Below are 19,816 nucleotides of genomic sequence, written 5' to 3' on the forward strand. Positions count from 1 at the left end.
TATATATGCTTTTCAGCAGTACTGTTGATTCTTTGAACTCAGAAATAGTTCTGAATGATTGTAATTTAGAAAGTGTGTCTATTTTAAATTTCTTGGTATTTTTTGTAGATAATAAACTTTCTTGGAAAATACATATAGATCATATCTGCAAAATTATTTCTCGCAATATGAGGTGTTATGAATAGACTGAAATTTTTTATTCCTGAAAAGACCCTACTAGTGTTATACTCCTCTTTGATACTCCCTTACCTGAATTATGGAATTATAGCTTGGGGCAATACTCATCAGACACTGCTGAATAGAGTGTTATTATTGCAAAAGAAAGCCCTCCGCATCATTTCTAATTCTTCTACACGTTCACATACAAATGCATTGTTTGACTGTTATAAGCTATTGAAAATCAACGAATTATTCTTATTTAACTTAGGTCAATTTATGTATATGTATGATAACAATTTACTCCCACCTATTTTTGATTTTATGTTTCAAAAAAATCAATCATTCCACAATTACCCCACCTGACGTTCTAACGAGTTTCATTTACCACTTCTTCGAACGATTTTAGCAAAGAATACACTTATTTACACTGGACCAAATTATTGGAATTCCCCGAATCATGATTTAAAATCTGCTCCATCTATATACTCATTTAAAAGGAGATTAAAGTCTTTTCTTTTGCAATTTTATAATGACGACTCGCAGAATCAGATTAGTTTATAGGCTTACTTTGTTTCTCATCCGCAATATCGGCATTGCCGTTCTCTTTATCATTGTAACTATTGCTCAAGCCTTGATTATAAGATTTTCTTTAACCTATACTTCGCAGTTGCAGGGTTTGTTCTATATTCTTTTTTCTTCTTCTCTTTAATTCTTCCTCAAACCTCCGAGGATCGTCATCTGTGTTGCATATTCCTGTCTATTTTGTTACCTCTTTATCACGCTATAGTCTTGTTTCCTCTTGTGTCGTCAAGTCAGTTTTTTTTTCTTGTTTTTCCTTTATACAAGTAGTCTTGTTGCTGTCCCAGTCCTGTTGCATGTTCATTACTCTGTTTGTAGTTGTTTTATGTATAACTGTTTGTTCGTCTGTCTCTTAGTGGGCTGCCAAACTTTTTTGTGACGAACTTTTTGTGCGGATTTTTTGCTGTTTTCAATTCAATTTTTACATCGGACTTCTAATAAAAGAGGGACCCACACTCTACAAGCTCTGTCTTTTTAGTAGGTCCCTCCGGTTTTTTTTTTTTCACACAGTGCATAATATTGAAAACTATTTCACTTTCGTTATCTTAGCCACTATTGCAATGTATCGCTATACTGTTAGTTTTTTTTTGCTATCATTGTTGTTTTCTCTGTACAACTGTATGCATTGATTTTGTCACTTATATATATATATATATATATATATATATATATGTATATGAAGAGTTTGTTTGCAAAAACCGATAAGTCCATTTTTGAAGATTTTGAAGTACGGTCTCTGTCATAAAGTACAAAATAATACCTTTTAAATGATATATTGGTCACTACATAATAAGGTACATTTTTGAAGTCATGGTCAAAAGAAGCAAAAATTTTCTTATTATTCTCTTTATTTTTCTTGATCTTTATTCGCAAATATCTCCATTTGGCAAATATGGACTTATCGGTTTTTGCGAACAAACTCTTCATATATATATATATATATATATATATATATATATATAGTATATATATATATATATATATATATATAGGCCCTATTATATAGATATAATGGGAAATGAGCCCCTGCATTTAGGTGACTTGAACCTAGAAACCATGTGATTGATATCTACCTGTTCCAATAAATCGGAATTCAGGCCAACCTGCAGGAGGAAATGAAGAAAATAAATGAATGAGTAGATAAAATTGAATGAATCGTTTTCTCCCGACATACCAGGGACCAGTGTGCGACTTTAGCAACCACAGGGCAAGAGGACCCTGGTTCTGCTCGGCGCCACCAACGCTCAATTGTTCCGACTTCGCCTGGACTTGCGCAAATAAGAAATATGCCAGCAAGATTTTACAGCCGAGGCTGCGCAAGATGGACAAGAAGTTGTTTACCGGGTGAATAAAAAGATCTGCACTTTTCAGGATATTCATGTTTCATGCCATGATGCGAATGTCATAATTAAAGTGGTTTGTATGGCCTATGTGTGTTTTGTCTATTGTGTCATGCTTTTATTTGCTTGCCTTTAACTGTTTAAAGGGATTGTATAGTTTTTGTTGAGACCTAATTTCAGGTTTCTCACATTTTTTGGTGAGATAATGAGAAACTTTTTATTAAATATGAAAGAGCATGTAATTCTATGAGGAATCCAACGTTTATTTGATGAAAATTGGTCTTGAAATGGCTGAGATGTCCAAAAAAGAGCAATTCTAATGAAGTGTGGGACCCACACTTTATTACGATCGCTTTGTCTTACTTTGTTTTTTGATGTTTCAGTCATTCCAAACCCGATTTTCATCAAATAAACTTTGAATTCCTCTTAAAATGGTATGCTCTGTACTATATTATAAATGTTTTCTTGGTATCTCGCAAAAAGTTAAAAGCCCAATTCTCATCTCCACCAATACTGTACTATCCCTTTAACGAATCTTTCGTTAAAATCAAGCATAAGCAACAAATCTGTGCATTTACACTTTCGATGCGAGATTGGACTTTTGGCCCATAACGCTATTCAGTGCGAAAAATGCGACCAATACGTTCTTAGTCACTGATAAGAATGCGGAAGGGTAGTGTATCACGATCAATATTTTACAAGATATTAATTTTCGCTGCGCAGACTAGGCGTTAGTTTCGGGTCTATAGGGCAATTACCCCCTGGGCAATTACCCCGAACCCTTCCCCTGGTCCTAATCCTAATCCTATTCTGAACCTAATCCTAACCCTAACCCAAATTCCTAATCCTAGACCTAACCCAGACCCTAATCTTCAGGGGCGGATCTAGCTTTTTTCCAAGGAGGGGGTTTAAGGGTTGAGCTGGGTATTGCAAAGTGAGTGAGAGCAAAGCGAGTGGGGGGGGGGGGGGAGGGTGTGGGAGGGGGGTATCCCCCCTCCCACAGTAGGGAGATTTTCAATTTTTAGGATTGCCAGCTTGCAATTTTAAGCATATTAATTACTTTGCATGCTCTATTTTCTCTCTCTCTCTCTTTTTTTGCCAAACATATATACAATGTATATATATATATATATATATTTTTTTTTTTTTTTGGGAGGGGGGGGGGGGGGGTTGGTGCAGCCCCACCCGCGCCCCAAGCGCAGTGGAACATGTCTGGTTTGGGGGGGGGGGGGAGGGCAAAATTTCGACGGGGATGGGCACATTGACGTGATGGTTTGAGATCCTCGGCAAGGGAGCGAAGCGACCGAGCGGGGGGAGGGGGAGTACAAAAGTCGCGTTTATAGAGCATCTAAAAGCAAATTTCTAGGAAATTAAAAAGTGGATAGAATCATTTGCAAATGACTATGATTATACGGGGGTATAACATTATTTCATGAGACGGTGTGAGATCCGCGGCGAGAGCGAAGCGACAGAGCGGGGGAGGGTGTGGGAGGGGGATATACCTCTTCCCATGTCCCACGCATAGGGACTTTTTGTAAAAACAGAGTATAAAAGTCGCGTTTCTAGAGCATTTAAATCAAATTCCTAGGGAACTAAACACAGTAAAAAAAAATCCCCGCGAAGGACTATGATCATAAATTATGCAAACTATTCATTCTATTATAAGTATGGACAGAGCGAGCGAGCCACTCTCACTTTGACATTCGTCTGAAATGTATTCATTAAAAGCTAAAACGTAATCGCATTGTTTGAGCAATAAAAATTATTCTTGTATTACAAGAAAGCATAGAAGAAAAGAAAAAAAGTAGGCTTTACTAAAGGTATGTTCCACGGGGCACACTCGAGGACGCGAGGCTACCATCTATACACTAAATTTACTCATAAAGTAAATATTAGTGTATAAAGATATGATAATGTATATTGATAGTGTATTATAATTTTCGCCCCGTTAGGGGCGACAATTTTGCATATTCAGTTTTAAAATTGACAGCTTTTACGTAAGAAAAGTGCCTTTATTGTTGATTTTGGTCTTCAAATAATTGACTCATTAGTTGTTGTTTGTTTGTATGTTCTTTTTTTTTTTTACTTGGCAGCCCAAGAGGGGGGTTTAAACCCCCTAAACCCCCCCTGTAGATCCGCCACTGATCTTTACTCTAACCTTACCACTAACCAGTATTTAGCCAGAGGGTAATTGCCCTCTGGGGGTAATTGCCCGGATACGTTAGTTTCTTCTATCTTGTATGTGTAGCAAACTTGGACTTTTCAAGATTTATGTAGTTTTTCTATATCAACATTTTACCGAATATATAAAATGTACACGACAATGTTCATAACAGTGTGTCAAAGTATAAACGATGACTTACGTTTTAGTAGGATAACTGGAATGGTGTTATTGTAATGTACTATAGGTGTTACAAAAAACATATCCCACTTTTGATCCTTAATAGTTAAAAACTTATATTTCAAATAACACTGACATTGATATGAGCAATAGCTCAATAGTGTACAATTTTATTGAAGGTAATTTGGAATTAAGCTTAAATCGGTTTCATTTAATTCAAAATCAATTTTTAAGTTAGGGTTCAAATTTTGCCTACTTTTAACCCTCTGCATGTATAAAACTTTGCTCGGTGGTCGTGCGTTGTTGGTGCATGTTTATGGGAGTGTGTCATTAACAGCCAGACAATGGTCTTAGACGATGGCCAGGGTTTAATGCTTTATTCATTAGGAATTCCATTATCACTGCTAGTTTTTATCATCCTGAAATGTAGTCCATGGGCCAGGCCAGATGTTGGTACCATCTGAGGTGGTAAAATCTTTTTGGTGTCATTTTGTTTGTCGGGCATATCAAGCTATGATAGCATTTCCAAATGAGTAGCTTAGTCATAATAAATGAATTTTTAACCAATTTGGTCTCGTTTTTATATCGCTATACTTCTGAATCGAAACTAACCGCTATACAAGGAAGAGCACTGTCTTCTGTATGTCCACAGGTGTTCTGTTTTAAACGCGGTGCGCTTAGTCTTTATTCAAGATGGCGGAGGGAATATCCAAAGCTTATGATACAGTGTATTCCGATATCCCTTTATCTTACAAAAAAAAAAGGCAATTCCTCGTGGATTTTGCCGTATTTTTCAATTATTAACCATTTTCCGGTGAAAACGCTACGGTGAAAACGCTAATGCCACGCCAATGTCGCTGTATTTTCATCCAACAATGAAAGATAATGCAAAAACAATGTACCGGTACACTACAATACATTATAATAAATACTATATTGTAAATGAGCAGAGTGACCCTCTCAACAAATACATCAGTTTTAAACAAAAATCACTATGTTCAATTACAATATTATTTATCATAATGTATTGTAGTGTATACCGGTACATTGTTTTTGCATTATCTTTCATTGTTGGATAGAAATAAAGCGGCATTGGTGTGGCATCAGCGTTTTCACCGTAGCGTTTTCACCGGAAAATGATGAATAATTGAAAAATACGGCAAAATCTACGAGTTTTGCGGTTTTTTTAGATAAAGGGATATACACTGTTTCATAAGCTTTGGATATTCCCTTCGCCGTCTTGAATAAAGACTAAGCCCACCGCGTTTAAAACAGAACAGCTGTGGACATCATAGCACTTTGGATATTCCCTTCGCTGCCTTGAATAAAGACTGAGCGCACCGCGTTTACTACAGAACACCTGTGGACATAGTATTACCATGGAGCTACTACCATGGACATACAGAAGACAGTGCTCTTCTTTGCATAGCGGTTAGTTTCGATTCAGCAGTATAGGGATATAAAAATGAGACCAAATTGGTTAAAACTTCATTTATTATGACTAAGCTATAGGAAATGCTATCATAGTTTGATAAGCATATCTATGCCCGACAAACAAAATGACACCAAAAAGGTTTTGTCACCTCAGGTGGTACCAGTAACCCATTTTCGGGTCTTGGCCCATGGACTAGTAGTGTATGCAACCACATGAAAACATATGGATACTTCTTAGCAGGCATTTTAACCTTTACCATGAATTCAGACTATCAGTGCCCAGGGCAATAATGCATTAATTATCAATAAAGCATTCATGTTCCTTTGAGCAAGATACCAGAAGCCAGAAGCAGAGCTCTGAACAGATGCTATTCATGTCCATTGTTCAGGGTCATCGTAAGTATACACATTCACATACACATCTTTGGTTCCTGTGTGAAGTTCAAGTTTTGTAGAGCAGAGGGTTAAAATTTGACCAAAATCTGGAACCTAGCTTTAAAATCCATCATGGATTTAATGAGACTGATTTATGCTGTCACGTGCAAATCACCTCAAACTAAATTGTGCACCATTCGGCTGTTACTCATATTAGTGACAGTGTTATCTGATATAATATGCCTAATTTTCGGACTATTAAGGATCAAATTTGGAAAACACACCTATAGTACATGTACCATACACAATACGTAAACTACTACTCAAATTGCGGATAAAGAGCTAGCACTATTCAAAAAAAGTGGGTGAATGTATCACACACACACACGTGTTGATACTGAGTATGCTGAGAGAGTTGTTAATGTTCTCTCAGTATTAACACTTTAGAAAAAGCGAAGCGCTCAAAAACATTGCGTGCCGAAATAAACTGTTGGTGAATACAGGATGAACTTGGTTGCAGTTTTGTTTTGTTTTTTTGATAATGATGATGACTATGATGATGATGATGATGATATATATATATATATATATATATATATATATATATATACAACTGTACGCCCACAAATATGACTATATAGGCCTACTCTTTTTTTTTATTTACACGTGAATACAAAGGCAAAATACAGGTACAATGAATTTTCTATGAAGTGATTGACAGCACAAACCAAGCGTAATATGTTACATCATCCTTATCATTAAAGAGATCATCACATAACAATAAATGGCATGAAAACAACAGACGTCTGGATTTGTTTGCTGAGAAATCACTATGATAACGTATATAATAAGGGTTTATGTAGGCCTACCCCTTCCGACCAGTAACATCCTACATGTCCAGAACTGGTGTTCCAAAGTAACGAGGTATATTGCGTGTGTTCTATCCCACTATTTACTTTTATAGTGTTAAGGCAGCAATTCCTGTGCATGGACCCCAGTATGTGACTGTGACGAACAAGTACAGCGGTAAGTAGATTATGATAAGTGTAACACAGGTATAATCTTGGTTTGTCATTGTTATATCTGTTCTGGATTGTAAAGTAGAAGATATTCTGAAATGGTAATGACCTTAGAGCATGAATTTCAAACCTGTATCGTTTGGGCAATATGTGGGTGGAACTGAAGACAAGAGAGAGAGTCTTTGTTAATTTGAGGGTCAGAGTGACACGAGCAAGTTTGATAATGTATATAAAGCAAAATAAGGTGCATTCTGGTTTATAACAAACTGAAATTAATGACTTAATAGCCTCCCTAATTTTGCATGCAATTGGTCGTTCTGCATGTGTGATCGTGGAAACCTTCACACAGCAGCTTTCTCTTTGAATGGTGTGACGCAATAAGATGAAGACAAGTGCATGGATTACACTGACACCTATTCATATTCATGATTTTCTTCCTTTTCAATTGCCACAAAACACATCTGTAAGAGGTGCATCAAACATATTAAACGCATGGAGGATATTAAAGGATAGCAGGAGATCTGTACTTAAATTCAAATTGACTTTAAAGTACAAGTTCACCTTCATAGACATGTGGGTTGAGTGAATGCAGCAATATTAGTAGAACACATCAGTGAGAGTTCGAGCAAAATCGGACAATCCGTTAAAAAGTTATGAATTTTTGAAGTTTCTGCTCAGTCATGGCTGGATGAAAAGACTACTATAGCTTGTGATGTCACATGATTACACCGATATAAAGAAAGAATAAAGAAAATTCAGCATATTTCCATTTTTCTCGCATAACAAAAGAACACTCGACTTCTCTCTTTCAGAAGGCAGGGGGAATAATATTACCCATAATATACGTCAGTAGCAAGTCGAAGAAATGTGCACTTTATTCAAAAAGTAAAGTTTTGTGAAATTCTCTTTTTATTTTCCTTACATAGTTGTACGCATGTGACATCATACATTGTAGTAGTCTTCTCTTCCAGCGGTGACTGTGCAGATACTTAAAATATTCATAACTTTTGAACGGATTGTCCAATTTTCCTCAAACTTTCTGTGATGGATCGCAATATGGTGTCATTGAACTATAGAGGGCCTCTGTCAATTTTGTTGGGGCACCTTTCCCATTATTTTATACAGGCAGATCCGTCTCCCACTCGGTCATCTTTCATGGTGCCTCGTGTTCGCCCCTTACCCACTGTCCAATCGCCATAAGAACCCCGCAACAGAGAACCAGTAGGGCGTACCCACACACCTAGCACCCCTCACACATCTAGTTAATCATCCAGTTCAACACATACACACCCACACTCCCCAATAATCCCCCGAGAGGACACCACCTCCCCCACTACAGCTATTTTTGGCGACGAGGATGGGATTCGAGACGGATCTTTGCATACCCATCCATGCAGGATATCGATGGCGGTGTGCTACAGTAGGAACTGAGAGAGTTGGACGCACCTTACGTCTCGTGGTTGGCGCCATGAGTCTGTTGCTGTAGCAGGATGGATGTTGGATGTCTTCGTGGACCTGACTTCGTAGTGAGGGAGCAGACCAGACAGATGTAGCATTCGTGTACAGCAGGTGCAAACTGTTATTGTACCGGGAAGGGAGTTGATTTTACGTATGGACATGTCTTCATAGCGAGAAGGGGATTGAATTGGAACTGATGTAACTTTCAGCATTTTGGGTGACTGCTGACTGTGGTGCTGCAGTGATTTAGCGACGGAATTGAATAGCAGCAGAGGAACATTGAACCAGTGGGGCTACCGTTGTTCGGCACTGTGACTGATGCTGGTATATGACGTAGACTGATAGCATCCTGCTAGCGGTGATGTGGCTACGTTTTGGTGACAGCTATCTTATGGAACTTTGAGAATGTGTAGTGGTGAAGACTGAATTACTGCTAAGGAGTTCCATGGACTCAACACCATCAAAGAGCGGACAATATTGTCGCGAAGGACGAAATGACAGGACATTGTTACAGGCTGAAAAACTGTATTGGACAGGTGTGGACAGCATTAACCAAAGTTCCACAAATGTCTATAACTGATTGGTTTAGGTCATTGGTATAGTTCCACACATGTCTGTAACTGATTGGTATGACATGCTATTCTGTACATGTATGAATGAGGAAAGTGTATTGTAGGGCTACAGTTATATATCTATATCATTGCATGTTTACATGTGATGGTATTCATAACTTCTTGTCATGTCACAGTGATATTGCTGGTACCCATGCATCTGTGTATACTTAGGGGGATTGATTGATTGTGATGGTCAGTTAATGCCATTCCCCTTGAGAGTATTGTAAGATCATTTTTGACAAGGGATGATTCAATTGCCATTGTGACTGCAAGTTATTGGAGGTGGGCCAGGTTTTCCCGTCAGTGTACCTCTTTTTGTAAAGGAAAAGAAACGTTTCGATTGTTTCTTTCCTTGAAAAGAAGGCTAAACCTTTGTTGTTTATGTATAACTAGCAAGTTATAATATTGTCGAAGATGGCTTACATTCAGATTGAAGATGCACCGGGGATGTCTCTGAAAATCCCTTGCAAAGTGAGGGACACCTGTTGTTGGAAGTTTTACAAGGTGTTCATCCTCAGGCCACTGGTCTGGTTTTCACAGAGGAGGATGATAGGAAGAGACGAGCCATGGCAGTGCAAGGGCAAATTCCACCCCCAGTTGGCGGCTGGAAAGACAAGGTTTACGTCCCTGTTGTTCCTGGTCATGCAGACGGTGATGCAACGAGCAAAGAGTTAGCAGACCTGAGAACGCAACTCCAGGAGCTGTCCATGAGAAAGTCTTCAAAGTTTGTAATGGCCCCAGAACGGAAGATCCCTGTGTTCGAAGGAAGGGCGTCGGAGGTGGACGACTTCATCACCAGTATCAGAGCTGCCTTCTCGAGGTACGACATCTCCAAAGAAGAAAAAAACTTCGTACCTCCTTGATTTTGTGCGAGGACTCCCCAAGGCTGAGGTCAAGGCCCTTATTAAGGACGAGAAGACTGCAGAGGAGATCCTCCAATTTTTGCAAGACTCTTATTCGAGTGCTCAGAACCTTGGAGAGCTGCAGAGGTTATTCCTGCAAAGGAAACAGAGAAGGGGAGAGCCTCTACGAGACAATGCCATCGATTTGGAGAGACGGTTCAACAATCTCTGTCGCCGAGATGAAAAGCTGTATTCAGAGCCGAACATCATTCTTGTTAGGCAGTTCATCGAGGGATTGGATGACCAGATCCTCCGGAATGCTTGCCGGGACCGTTACGAGGGAGATAGCACCGTCAAGTGTCGAGACCTAAGAGAGTTCGCAGTCCGGAGGTCTGGACGGGAGGAGTCGCGAATTACAGGGCATGACAGTGCACGACAAGCGGCGTTACAGACCAAACAGGTTGGGCTCCAAACCCCTTCGTCTGAGATATTGGTGGCCCTCAAGAAGATGGGAGAGAACCTGGTGCAAGGAGTGCGTGAAGTTGTGCAACCTGTTCGTTCAGTTCCCCCTGGTACTGGTGGTCCTCGTCCTGCCTACCCAATGAGACAACCAAGAGGAGCCTGTGGGATGTATGGGCATTTTGCACGAGAGTGCCCTGAAAGGTGTCAGCAGGGGCCTTACCCTAGTCAGTACGTATATCAACCGTACCAACCACAGTTCCAGACTGGCGAGCGTTTTACTCAACCTGATCAACAGCGGTTCCAAGATCAGCAGGCGCAACAGCATCAGCATTGGTCTCAACCTGAAGGAGTGAATCAGCCAAGTCTTACACGGAACCAGTATATTGCCAGGTCAGGGAGACCAGAACAGCAGGCATCTAGCCCAGATCAGAGGGTCACTCAAGACCAACAGAGGCCTCAGCCAGATCGGAGGAATGAAGGACCAATTAGGGCTGGAACCTCACGTGTTGATGCAAGTTCTGAGAATGGGGATACTGAGTTCCTGGCCAAGACAGTCGGAGATTGTTACACAGTTGATGTCGATTTTGAAGGTGTTGAAGTATCGTGCTTGCAGGACCCAGGCTCTCAAGTTACAACGATCTGTGAGAGTTTCTACAGTGAACCGCGTGGCATAGTGTTGAAGGAGATTCCTTCCCCATTCACCCTAGTCTCTGCCAATGGCAGTACCATCCCCTACGTCGGATGCTTTGAGACCGATATCAAGGTCCTGGGAGAGATAGTCCAGGAGAGGGTTGTCTTGGTCCTGGCTGATTCTGCTGAAAGAAGGGAACCTGACTCGGTCCAAGGGATTCTTGGTATGAATGTCCTACAGGAATGTTGGGAGAGGATTGAGCTGCCAGGACAGGGATACCTTACGAGACTTAATCAGCCTACCTCTAAGCAAGCTTGGCAAAAGGTGATGAAGTTTATGAGTGCCAGATCCAAACTAGGTGATGAGGATGGCAGAGTTGGCAAAGGTAGTCTGAGTTGGCAAGGCATGTCTGAGTGGAGGTGTTGTGATCTCAGCTCGACAGTCTGTGATCACTGAAGGCCAGATTCCAGCAGGCAATGGGTTCGAGTTTGATGCTGTTCTGGAGCCCGACCATGATGGCGCCATACTATGTGGAGTAATCGTTCCTCCCTGTTTCGTGGATGTACAGGATGGCAAGTTCTCCTTGGCAGTACACAATGAGGGTGAATCTCAAGTGGTTCTACCGGATACCACCAGACTTGGTCACTTATACCTTGGGGAGAGGTATTGTCAGGATCAGCCTGTGCAGGACGTCTCAGGAGCTGCTGGTGTTTGCAGGATATCAGCTGAGACAAAGGACGAGCATGACTTTCCTGTACCCGTTGACGTAGATTGTTCCGGTCTGGGTGTGGAACAAGTGGGCAAACTGAAGCAACTCCTCATACAGCATCAGGAAGCATTCTCTACAATGGATAATGATGTGGGATATACTGATGCAATCACACACCAGATTGATACTGGGTCAGAAGTTAGGAGTCAGCAACTGTCAGACGAGGTAGTGAGAGAAGTTGGGAGAAACGCACGGTCACCATGTGGTATTGAGCCAAGTGGGGAGGTTCGACGTAACAGAACATTGACTGGTTACGTCAGGAGACATCAGAGTCGGTTGAAAACAGCCCGAGCCATTGCTGCCAGACAGGCAAGAGGAATCATAGCTGCTAGACAGATTAAGCAGGCTAAGCGAGTGTTCGAGGCACCACTTGGATTGGGTCAGTACGTCCTTGTTCGGAAACAAGCATTCAAGGGTAGACATAAGATCCAAGATTGCTGGGAATCGCAGCCCTATCTTGTGGTGAAGCAACCGTTTCCAGATCGGCCAGTGTATGTTTGAAGGAACAAGTCTGGAGAGAAAGTTTTGCACCGCACTCAAATGAAACTTTGTCCTTGGCTTCCGTCAGAGGATCCTGGTTCTGTTCATCATGAGGTTGAGTCTTCCAGTGTTTTGGACAGTGAAGGTTCTGGGCCAGTGGCCACTGCAGCATATGTCTTGCCCTCACGTGGGAGACCGGATGGTGATTTCCCACTAGTTTCCAATGATGATGACCCGGTTGTCGATGGAAATGATGAAGTAGAGGAAGAGAGCATGAATGGGATTGAAGATGATGAGATTGAAGAAAGGAATGATGACACTGGAAACACTGATGCCAGGTCAAGCAGTCCCGCTGGTGAAGATGGCCAACTTCGTCGGTATCCTGAGAGACTTGGTCGGGGCCAACCACCTTCTAGGTTCAGGGATTATTACATGTTTTACAGTAAACATTTCCTTTTTTATGTCATCAAGGGACGATGACATAGTTAAGTGGTGGGGGATGTGATGATCACAATATGCTGTCATTGAACTATAGAGGGCCTCTGTCAATTTTGTTGGGGCACCTCTCCCATTATTTTATACAGGCAGATCCGTCTCCCACTCGGTCATCTTTCATGGTGCCCCGTGTTCGCCCCTTCCCCACTGGATCGCCATAAGAACCCCGCAACAGAGAACCAGTAGGGCGTACCCACACACCTAGCACCCCCTCACACATCTAGTTAATCATCCAGTTCAACACACACACACCCACACTCCCCAATAATCCCCCGAGAGGACACCACCTCCCCCACTACATTTCACTAATATGTTCTACTAATATTGCTGCATTCTCTTAATCCTTATGTATATGAAGGTGGACTTGTCCTTTAACATGAAGCGTATACTTGAACAAATGCAACAAAACGTAGCCGGGGGGAGGAAGGGGGAGCAATGGGGGCTGTCGACCATGAAATCCCCATGACAAATTTTTGCTAAACTTGGCAGGTATATCATTCCTAGGGGCAAGGAGTTTCAATTCGTTCAATTAATGTGCACCATGCCCCTCCCCCCCCCCCCTCATAAAATTGAGAAATTTTCTCTATCCAACCATGTAGGATTGATAATAATCTAAGTTAGTGCTAGGAGTATATTATATAAGTTGGTGACTGTAGTTTCAAGCTTGTTCATGACAGATCCGAGAGAAACCCAGTCACCCTGTCAGGGGGTGAGGGATCAAATGGGGACCTGTCTGTATTTTCATCTTCTTCTTGAAAATACGTGCTCATATTTGTCACTGAACTTGGCAGGCGTCGTCACTAAAATATAGTATGACAGGATGGTCCTATGTCCAATTTCTTGTTTCTGTTTGGGTGTCCAGTCCAAGAAAGCTAAATATTGTAATGGTTCAACTTGTCTGTTCTGATCATTGAACATACAGTGTACTTTCATTTTCTGAAGTTGCAAATACAGTATGTCGTGTGTATTTTGATTGTTCGATTTTTCGTGTTCATCCTTGTCACTCCTGTTCTTTCTTTTCATTTTGCCCGCTAATTATAACTCTTTTTTATTACTATTCCTACTGTTGCTCTCATTCCTGTTAACCAAGGTGGTGCACCTCCCTGTTGTAACTATCTGTTATAATCCAATAATATCTTGCTTTCATTTTTGATATGCCTTGTCCGCCTTGGACTACTTAACACAACAATGTCGGAATTTCGGAGCTTGGGTATTTGTTCCATGTTAATCGTGTCACTGCCGGTATCCAGGAACAGCCTGGTGGTAGTGTCGCTGCCCGGAAAGCAATATATGACAGGTTCGAGTCCCACTGGTTCCTTTTTTCCGACATGTTTGTTAATTTACAGATTAGCAGTTGCGATCTTAAACAAATTTCATTGGTAGAGGGAGACAAATGGAAGAAACTCACACCTGAACCTTCACCCCTCTGAATAATATCTTGCTTTCATAATATCTTGCTTTCCACACATTTTTACTCTCAGAATACTCTGATGAACGTGGTTGCCCAAACAAGAACCTTCCTCCTTGTCGAATTGGATCTCTCATCAACTCTTCTTCAATGGCTGCTGGCTTTTTTCTCAAAGGCAGATGGTATTCCAACTACTGCCAACTGCGTGCTTTCAAGAGCCCAGAAGCTTACAAATGTCTTAGAAACAAAGCGTTGTATTTCCATGGTGACTCCACATCCAGGCAGTACTATGAATTTCTTGTCAGCAACCTTAAGGAACTCACCCCAAATCCACCAACTAAGCAATCGAATTGGAAGGTAGGTCCATCGTTAGCTGAAAGTAAAAAACACAATTTCACGGTACACTATCGCCATCATGGTTATCCTATACGTAACAACTTGACTAATGCGACAGAGGTGAAATACATTGTCGATGCACTGGATGAATTAGACGCTACACCAGACACGGTATATTCCTTTACATTTTGGGCACATCTCACCACTGTGAACATGAGTCACTACGAAGATCGCGCTCAACAGATACGAGCTGCTGTGGAAAGACTACACAAACGTAGTCCTAAAACGCTCGTCGTCTTGAAAAGCGCCAACACACGAACGGGATCCGCTCTTTCTGTCAGCGATTGGTACGCCCGCTCGCTGGACCTCAAAATGAGACAAGTCTTTGCAAACTACTCCAACATAGGATTCATCGACCAGTGGTCTATGACTGTAGCGTACTCCAACAAAGATATGGTTCACCCAGTCAGCGATGTCATCTCCAGCGGCATAACAACTCTACTGTCTTACATGTGCCCAGAGGAGTAAAGACATAACAGAATATAGTACACTGTACTTTTATACTTGCGTGTCTCATCACACCTGTAAATAAGTTTCCACGAACATAGGGCCTAGCCTACACACATGCACACACACACACATTATAATATATATCTCATATATATATATATATACATGTACATATGAATATGTACATATATATATATATATATATATACATACATATATACATATATATATATATATATATATATATATATACATATATACATATATAGAGACTGCGAGAAGGGGTCTCGACCATTTCCAGCACCTTGCAGTGTAGCTCCTTCATTATTTATATTCAGTGCGAGAAGAAGAGCAATCGCGGACGTAGCTAGTGGTCAACGTGCGTGTTTATTGCCGAGCTTTCGGTCCCGTTAGGACCTTCATCAGGGCTGTAACGATACAAAAATATATACAAATATATATACAAATATCTACAAATATATAATTACGGATTGATTGATTACATAGTCATTATAGACTCACACCAGTTAGATTTATACTAGTAGGCCTATACATATTTACTTATTTATTAGTGTAGCCATACGAGTGAGTCATTTTCGTATCGTTACAGCCCTGATGAAGGTCCTAATCAGACCGAAAGCTCGGCAATAAACACGCACGTTGACCACTAGCTACGTCCACGATTGCTCTTCTTCTCGCACTGTATATATATACACTAAACAAAAAGTAAGTTCCCCCTAAAACAAACTTGTGTAATTTATAAATCGGGAACCTCTGAGGAAATCTGAATACAGGAGCATGTAGCTGCATTTGTCGGCTACCTTTCATGTGAAATTCAGTGGATATCACTGGGTCACGCTTGAGTGAGCATGACTTACAGTCAAAATGGTCACTTTTTGAAGTTCACAAGCCCAATTTTGCAACTTTGATTTGGTGATATCGGAACGAATTTCAATTTTCCACGATAAAAAGGCATGCAACGTAAAATTTATGTGCTTCTCATCGTACCATGTGACTTGTGCACACAATTTCACGGTTGAGTGAACACGGGGTGAAAATTACCAAAATGGCCGATTTGACATGTTTCTCGTAGTAATTTCTATCAATTGAGATTGAATTCGTGTGTTGAACAGTTTTCATACACAATTCACGTAATTTCACGGTTGAATGAGTACATTAAAAACAAAGAAAAATAACAATTGAAATTATGCAGTAAGAATTGCGATAATTTTGCGCACTGAAATCAATTGTTTTAATGCTTTTTGTATTGTGTTTAATACCACTGTGCATACAGTGATCACCTGACATTTTAGTCACGCTTCAATGCGCATGTGGGGCTGGAAAACCCTTTTTTGCCCTATATAATAAGAAATATTCATGTTTTTTATGTTTTAGTTGATATGTTGGGAAATTACTCTGATTTCAATGGAAAAGATAACATTTCGATTAAAAAAATGACATTGTGACATGCTTCAGTGAGCACATAAGATGAGCAAAGTGTGCAGGTCAAAACCGTTTTCGTGGCTGAAATTCCCATTTTTTGGTTGGTTTTGAAGACGTGTTCAGCGGTGTTAGTGGATAGAGCCTAAAAAGTGAGTGCAGATGCTCCCCAATCTATGTTATATTGCCATAACGATCGCACAATAGTCAACCAACATTTTAAGCAACTATCATCACCCTCACAATCATCAACACGACATGAACAACAAAGGCCACTACATGTTTCTCACCACAATCAATATCTGTCTCCAGACTCTCAGTGCATATGTGCAGCACGGAAGGATATTGATGTTGAACAAAAGTGAAATTTGGTACCATGTCAATGATTAATTGCATTTATTTTCCCTTTGAATAATGCATGACTTCATGACTTTACAAAGAATTTGCCAAAATTAGTATTCAGTAGCGAGAACAAAGGCCCGAAGATTTAATTTGCATAATTTGTCATCTCTGCTCCAACAACGGGATTTCATCAAACTAAAGGCAGACCAATTTCCCCACGAATACTTCAATATTTAATCAAAGGTAACCATGGATTATAAGGAGGGTTTCCGGCACCATGTACCCTTTGACGTGTAAGATCTTGAAGGAATGCCAAGGATCACTGAGACATTTATATCGGTCCTAAACGCAATAATGAAATGTTTTTCAGTTGATTTTAAATGCAGAAGATCAATGCAACACCTGCTGGATGGTTCTAATAAGATAAATCATTGTTTCATAATGTGGTCATTCAACCGTAAAATAAACCACATTGCATGCAAAAGCCATTGTTAGCTTTGAAAAGCATAGATTCCTCCTCTTCACATGAACTTACCATGGGGATTATGGCCAAACTGCCAATTTTTCATTATGTAGGTTAAAAAAAAAAGGGTTTCCAGCCTCACGTGCTTATTGAAGCGTGACTGAAATGTCAGGTGGTCACTGATATGCGTTTGGGTATTAGCACAATATAAAAAAGCATCATGTACTAGTAGTTGATTTCAGTGCGCAAAATTATCGCAATTCTGACAGCACAATTTAAATTGTTATTTTTCTTTGTTTTTAATGTGCTCATTCAACCGTGAAAGTATATGTGAATTGTGTGTAAAAACTGTTCAACACCCGAATTCAATCTCAATTGATGGAAATTACCACGAGAAACATGTCAAATCGGCAATTTTGGTAATTTTCACCCCGTGTTCACTCAACCGTGAAATTTTGAGCACAAGTCACATGGTATGATAAGAAGCACATAAATTTTACGTTGCATGCCTTTTTATCGTGGAAAATTGAAATTCGTTCCGATATCACCAAATCAAAGTTGCAAAATTGGGCTTGTGAACTTCAAAAAGTGACCATTTTGACTGTAAGTCATGCTCACTCAAGCGTGACCCAGTGATATCCACTGAATTTCACATGAAAGGTAGCCGAGAACTACAGCTACATGATCCTGTATTCAGATTTCCTCAAAGGTTCCTGATTCATAAAATATTGATGTTTGTTTTAGGGGGAACTTACTTTTTGTTTAGTGTAATAGGTCATATAAAAAAGTGATCCAACATCAGAGGGCTACTATTTCATTATTGTCAACAAATGGAGAGCGTAATATTGGTTGTGAGGAAAGAAAAACTCTTCTTCTCTTAACTGCTGGTACATGATTGTACGTGTTGATAAATGTCATGGATGACTGAGCGAATTAACTTTAAATATAACAATGGCAGGTTGCACTTTTTTTTCAAATTTTGACTATTAACATGGAGAAACATTGAATGTTTTACTGAAATGGATGAGATCTGTCAGTGAAAGTGGTTCAATAAACAGGTCAGCCTGCACGACTGCAGGTTTGTGTTTAGGGTTGTTGTTGTTGTTTTTTTTTTACTTTTTTTTTTGGGGGGGGGGTCCATAACCTTTAAGATAGCCACCTGTCCGATAATTTGGTCTCTCCCACAAAGTCCATCATACACAACACAGTCCATTTTTTTTCTGTTCATATTCAACACATAGTCTTGAATATCCCGAAGAGAAAAATGGGGGAAAAACAATTGTGAAACTCCTGCAGCGCTCCTGAGCGCTCATAAGTGAACAGACAATTGGGGCCCTGAAACGCTCTAAAAATGTGCCCCTTTCGAGGCTAGGTTTTTTAGATAGCATCGTAACTCTGCCTATAAGCTATCACTAGTTTAGAGTGCTCCGGGAGTTGTGGCTTTGAGCTGAGTGGGTTGAAGGAGCATACGTATAAACAAGGTCGGCGGAACCGGGGGGGGGGGCGGGGGCTCGCAACCGCCCCCCCCCCTCCACCGGGTACTTGGGTATTTGTTACCCCGGAGAGAGAGAGAGAGAGAGAGAGAGAAGAAAAAAAAAGTGTGTGTGTGTGTGTGTGTGTGTGTGTGTGTGTGTAGTATACCAGAGGCTTAGAAGTGCATGCAAGCCCCTTTTGTTGTATTGTGTTTTGTTTTGTTTCTTGATCCTCAGCTGAAGAAACCCGAAAGTGGCAGCAGTAAGTTGCACTGAAGATGTTTTTTTTTTCTTTTTTGTCAGCTGAGGAAACCCGGAAGTGGCATAAAAAATATATGAACTGGGCCCCCACTTTTAAATACGTGGCGTCGGCCATGTAAATACCCGAGTTGAAAGTATGCTACCTAAGTTAGAGACAGAGATGTTCTGGAAGTTTTGCATTATGTTTCTGTCCACTTGCGAATCATACAAATAAGAAATGTGACAAGTCAGCAATGATTTATCTCTGATATGGTGAATCGATGATTGATTACCTGCACGAAGAAGAATTCTCACATAACCCCCATTTTGAAGCAGCTTCACTGGCTCCCCATCCAATCACTCATAGTTTTTAAGATACTGTTACTGACTTACCAGTGCCTGCATTCAATAGTACCAGAATATCTCAGTGAGTCCTTGGTAAGGTATACCCCCTCTCGTAATCTCAGATCGACTCAGAAAAATCTTCAATGTCCTGTTATCAAAGCCAATCATGGTGAGCGATCTTTTGCTCATGCTGCTCCCACACTGTGGAACATTGTTTCCTGTTATATAAAGGAAGCTTCCACAGTCTTAAAGTTCGAAACTG

General features: G+C 40.5%; 1 protein-coding gene across 1 annotated transcript in view; it reads left to right on the forward strand.

The window, feature by feature from the left end:
• The window catches only part of LOC139714236 (NXPE family member 3-like), a 41,626-nt gene extending 26,350 nt beyond the window's left edge, over positions 1-15,276 (forward strand). Inside the window, exons 4-6 of the mRNA XM_071625952.1 lie at positions 1,916-2,082; positions 7,193-7,254; positions 14,480-15,276. Coding sequence (XP_071482053.1) covers positions 1,916-2,082; positions 7,193-7,254; positions 14,480-15,270 — 1,020 coding nt within the window. The 3' untranslated portion in view covers positions 15,271-15,276. The remainder of the gene's footprint in view (positions 1-1,915; positions 2,083-7,192; positions 7,255-14,479) is intronic.
• Positions 15,277-19,816: the final 4,540 nt, after the last annotated feature.

The sequence above is a fragment of the Diadema antillarum genome, unplaced genomic scaffold (genome assembly GCF_040938485.1).
Source record: "Diadema antillarum isolate AM-2024a unplaced genomic scaffold, OU_Dant_1.0 seq00002200_RagTag, whole genome shotgun sequence".
Classification (NCBI taxonomy): domain Eukaryota; kingdom Metazoa; phylum Echinodermata; class Echinoidea; order Diadematoida; family Diadematidae; genus Diadema; species Diadema antillarum.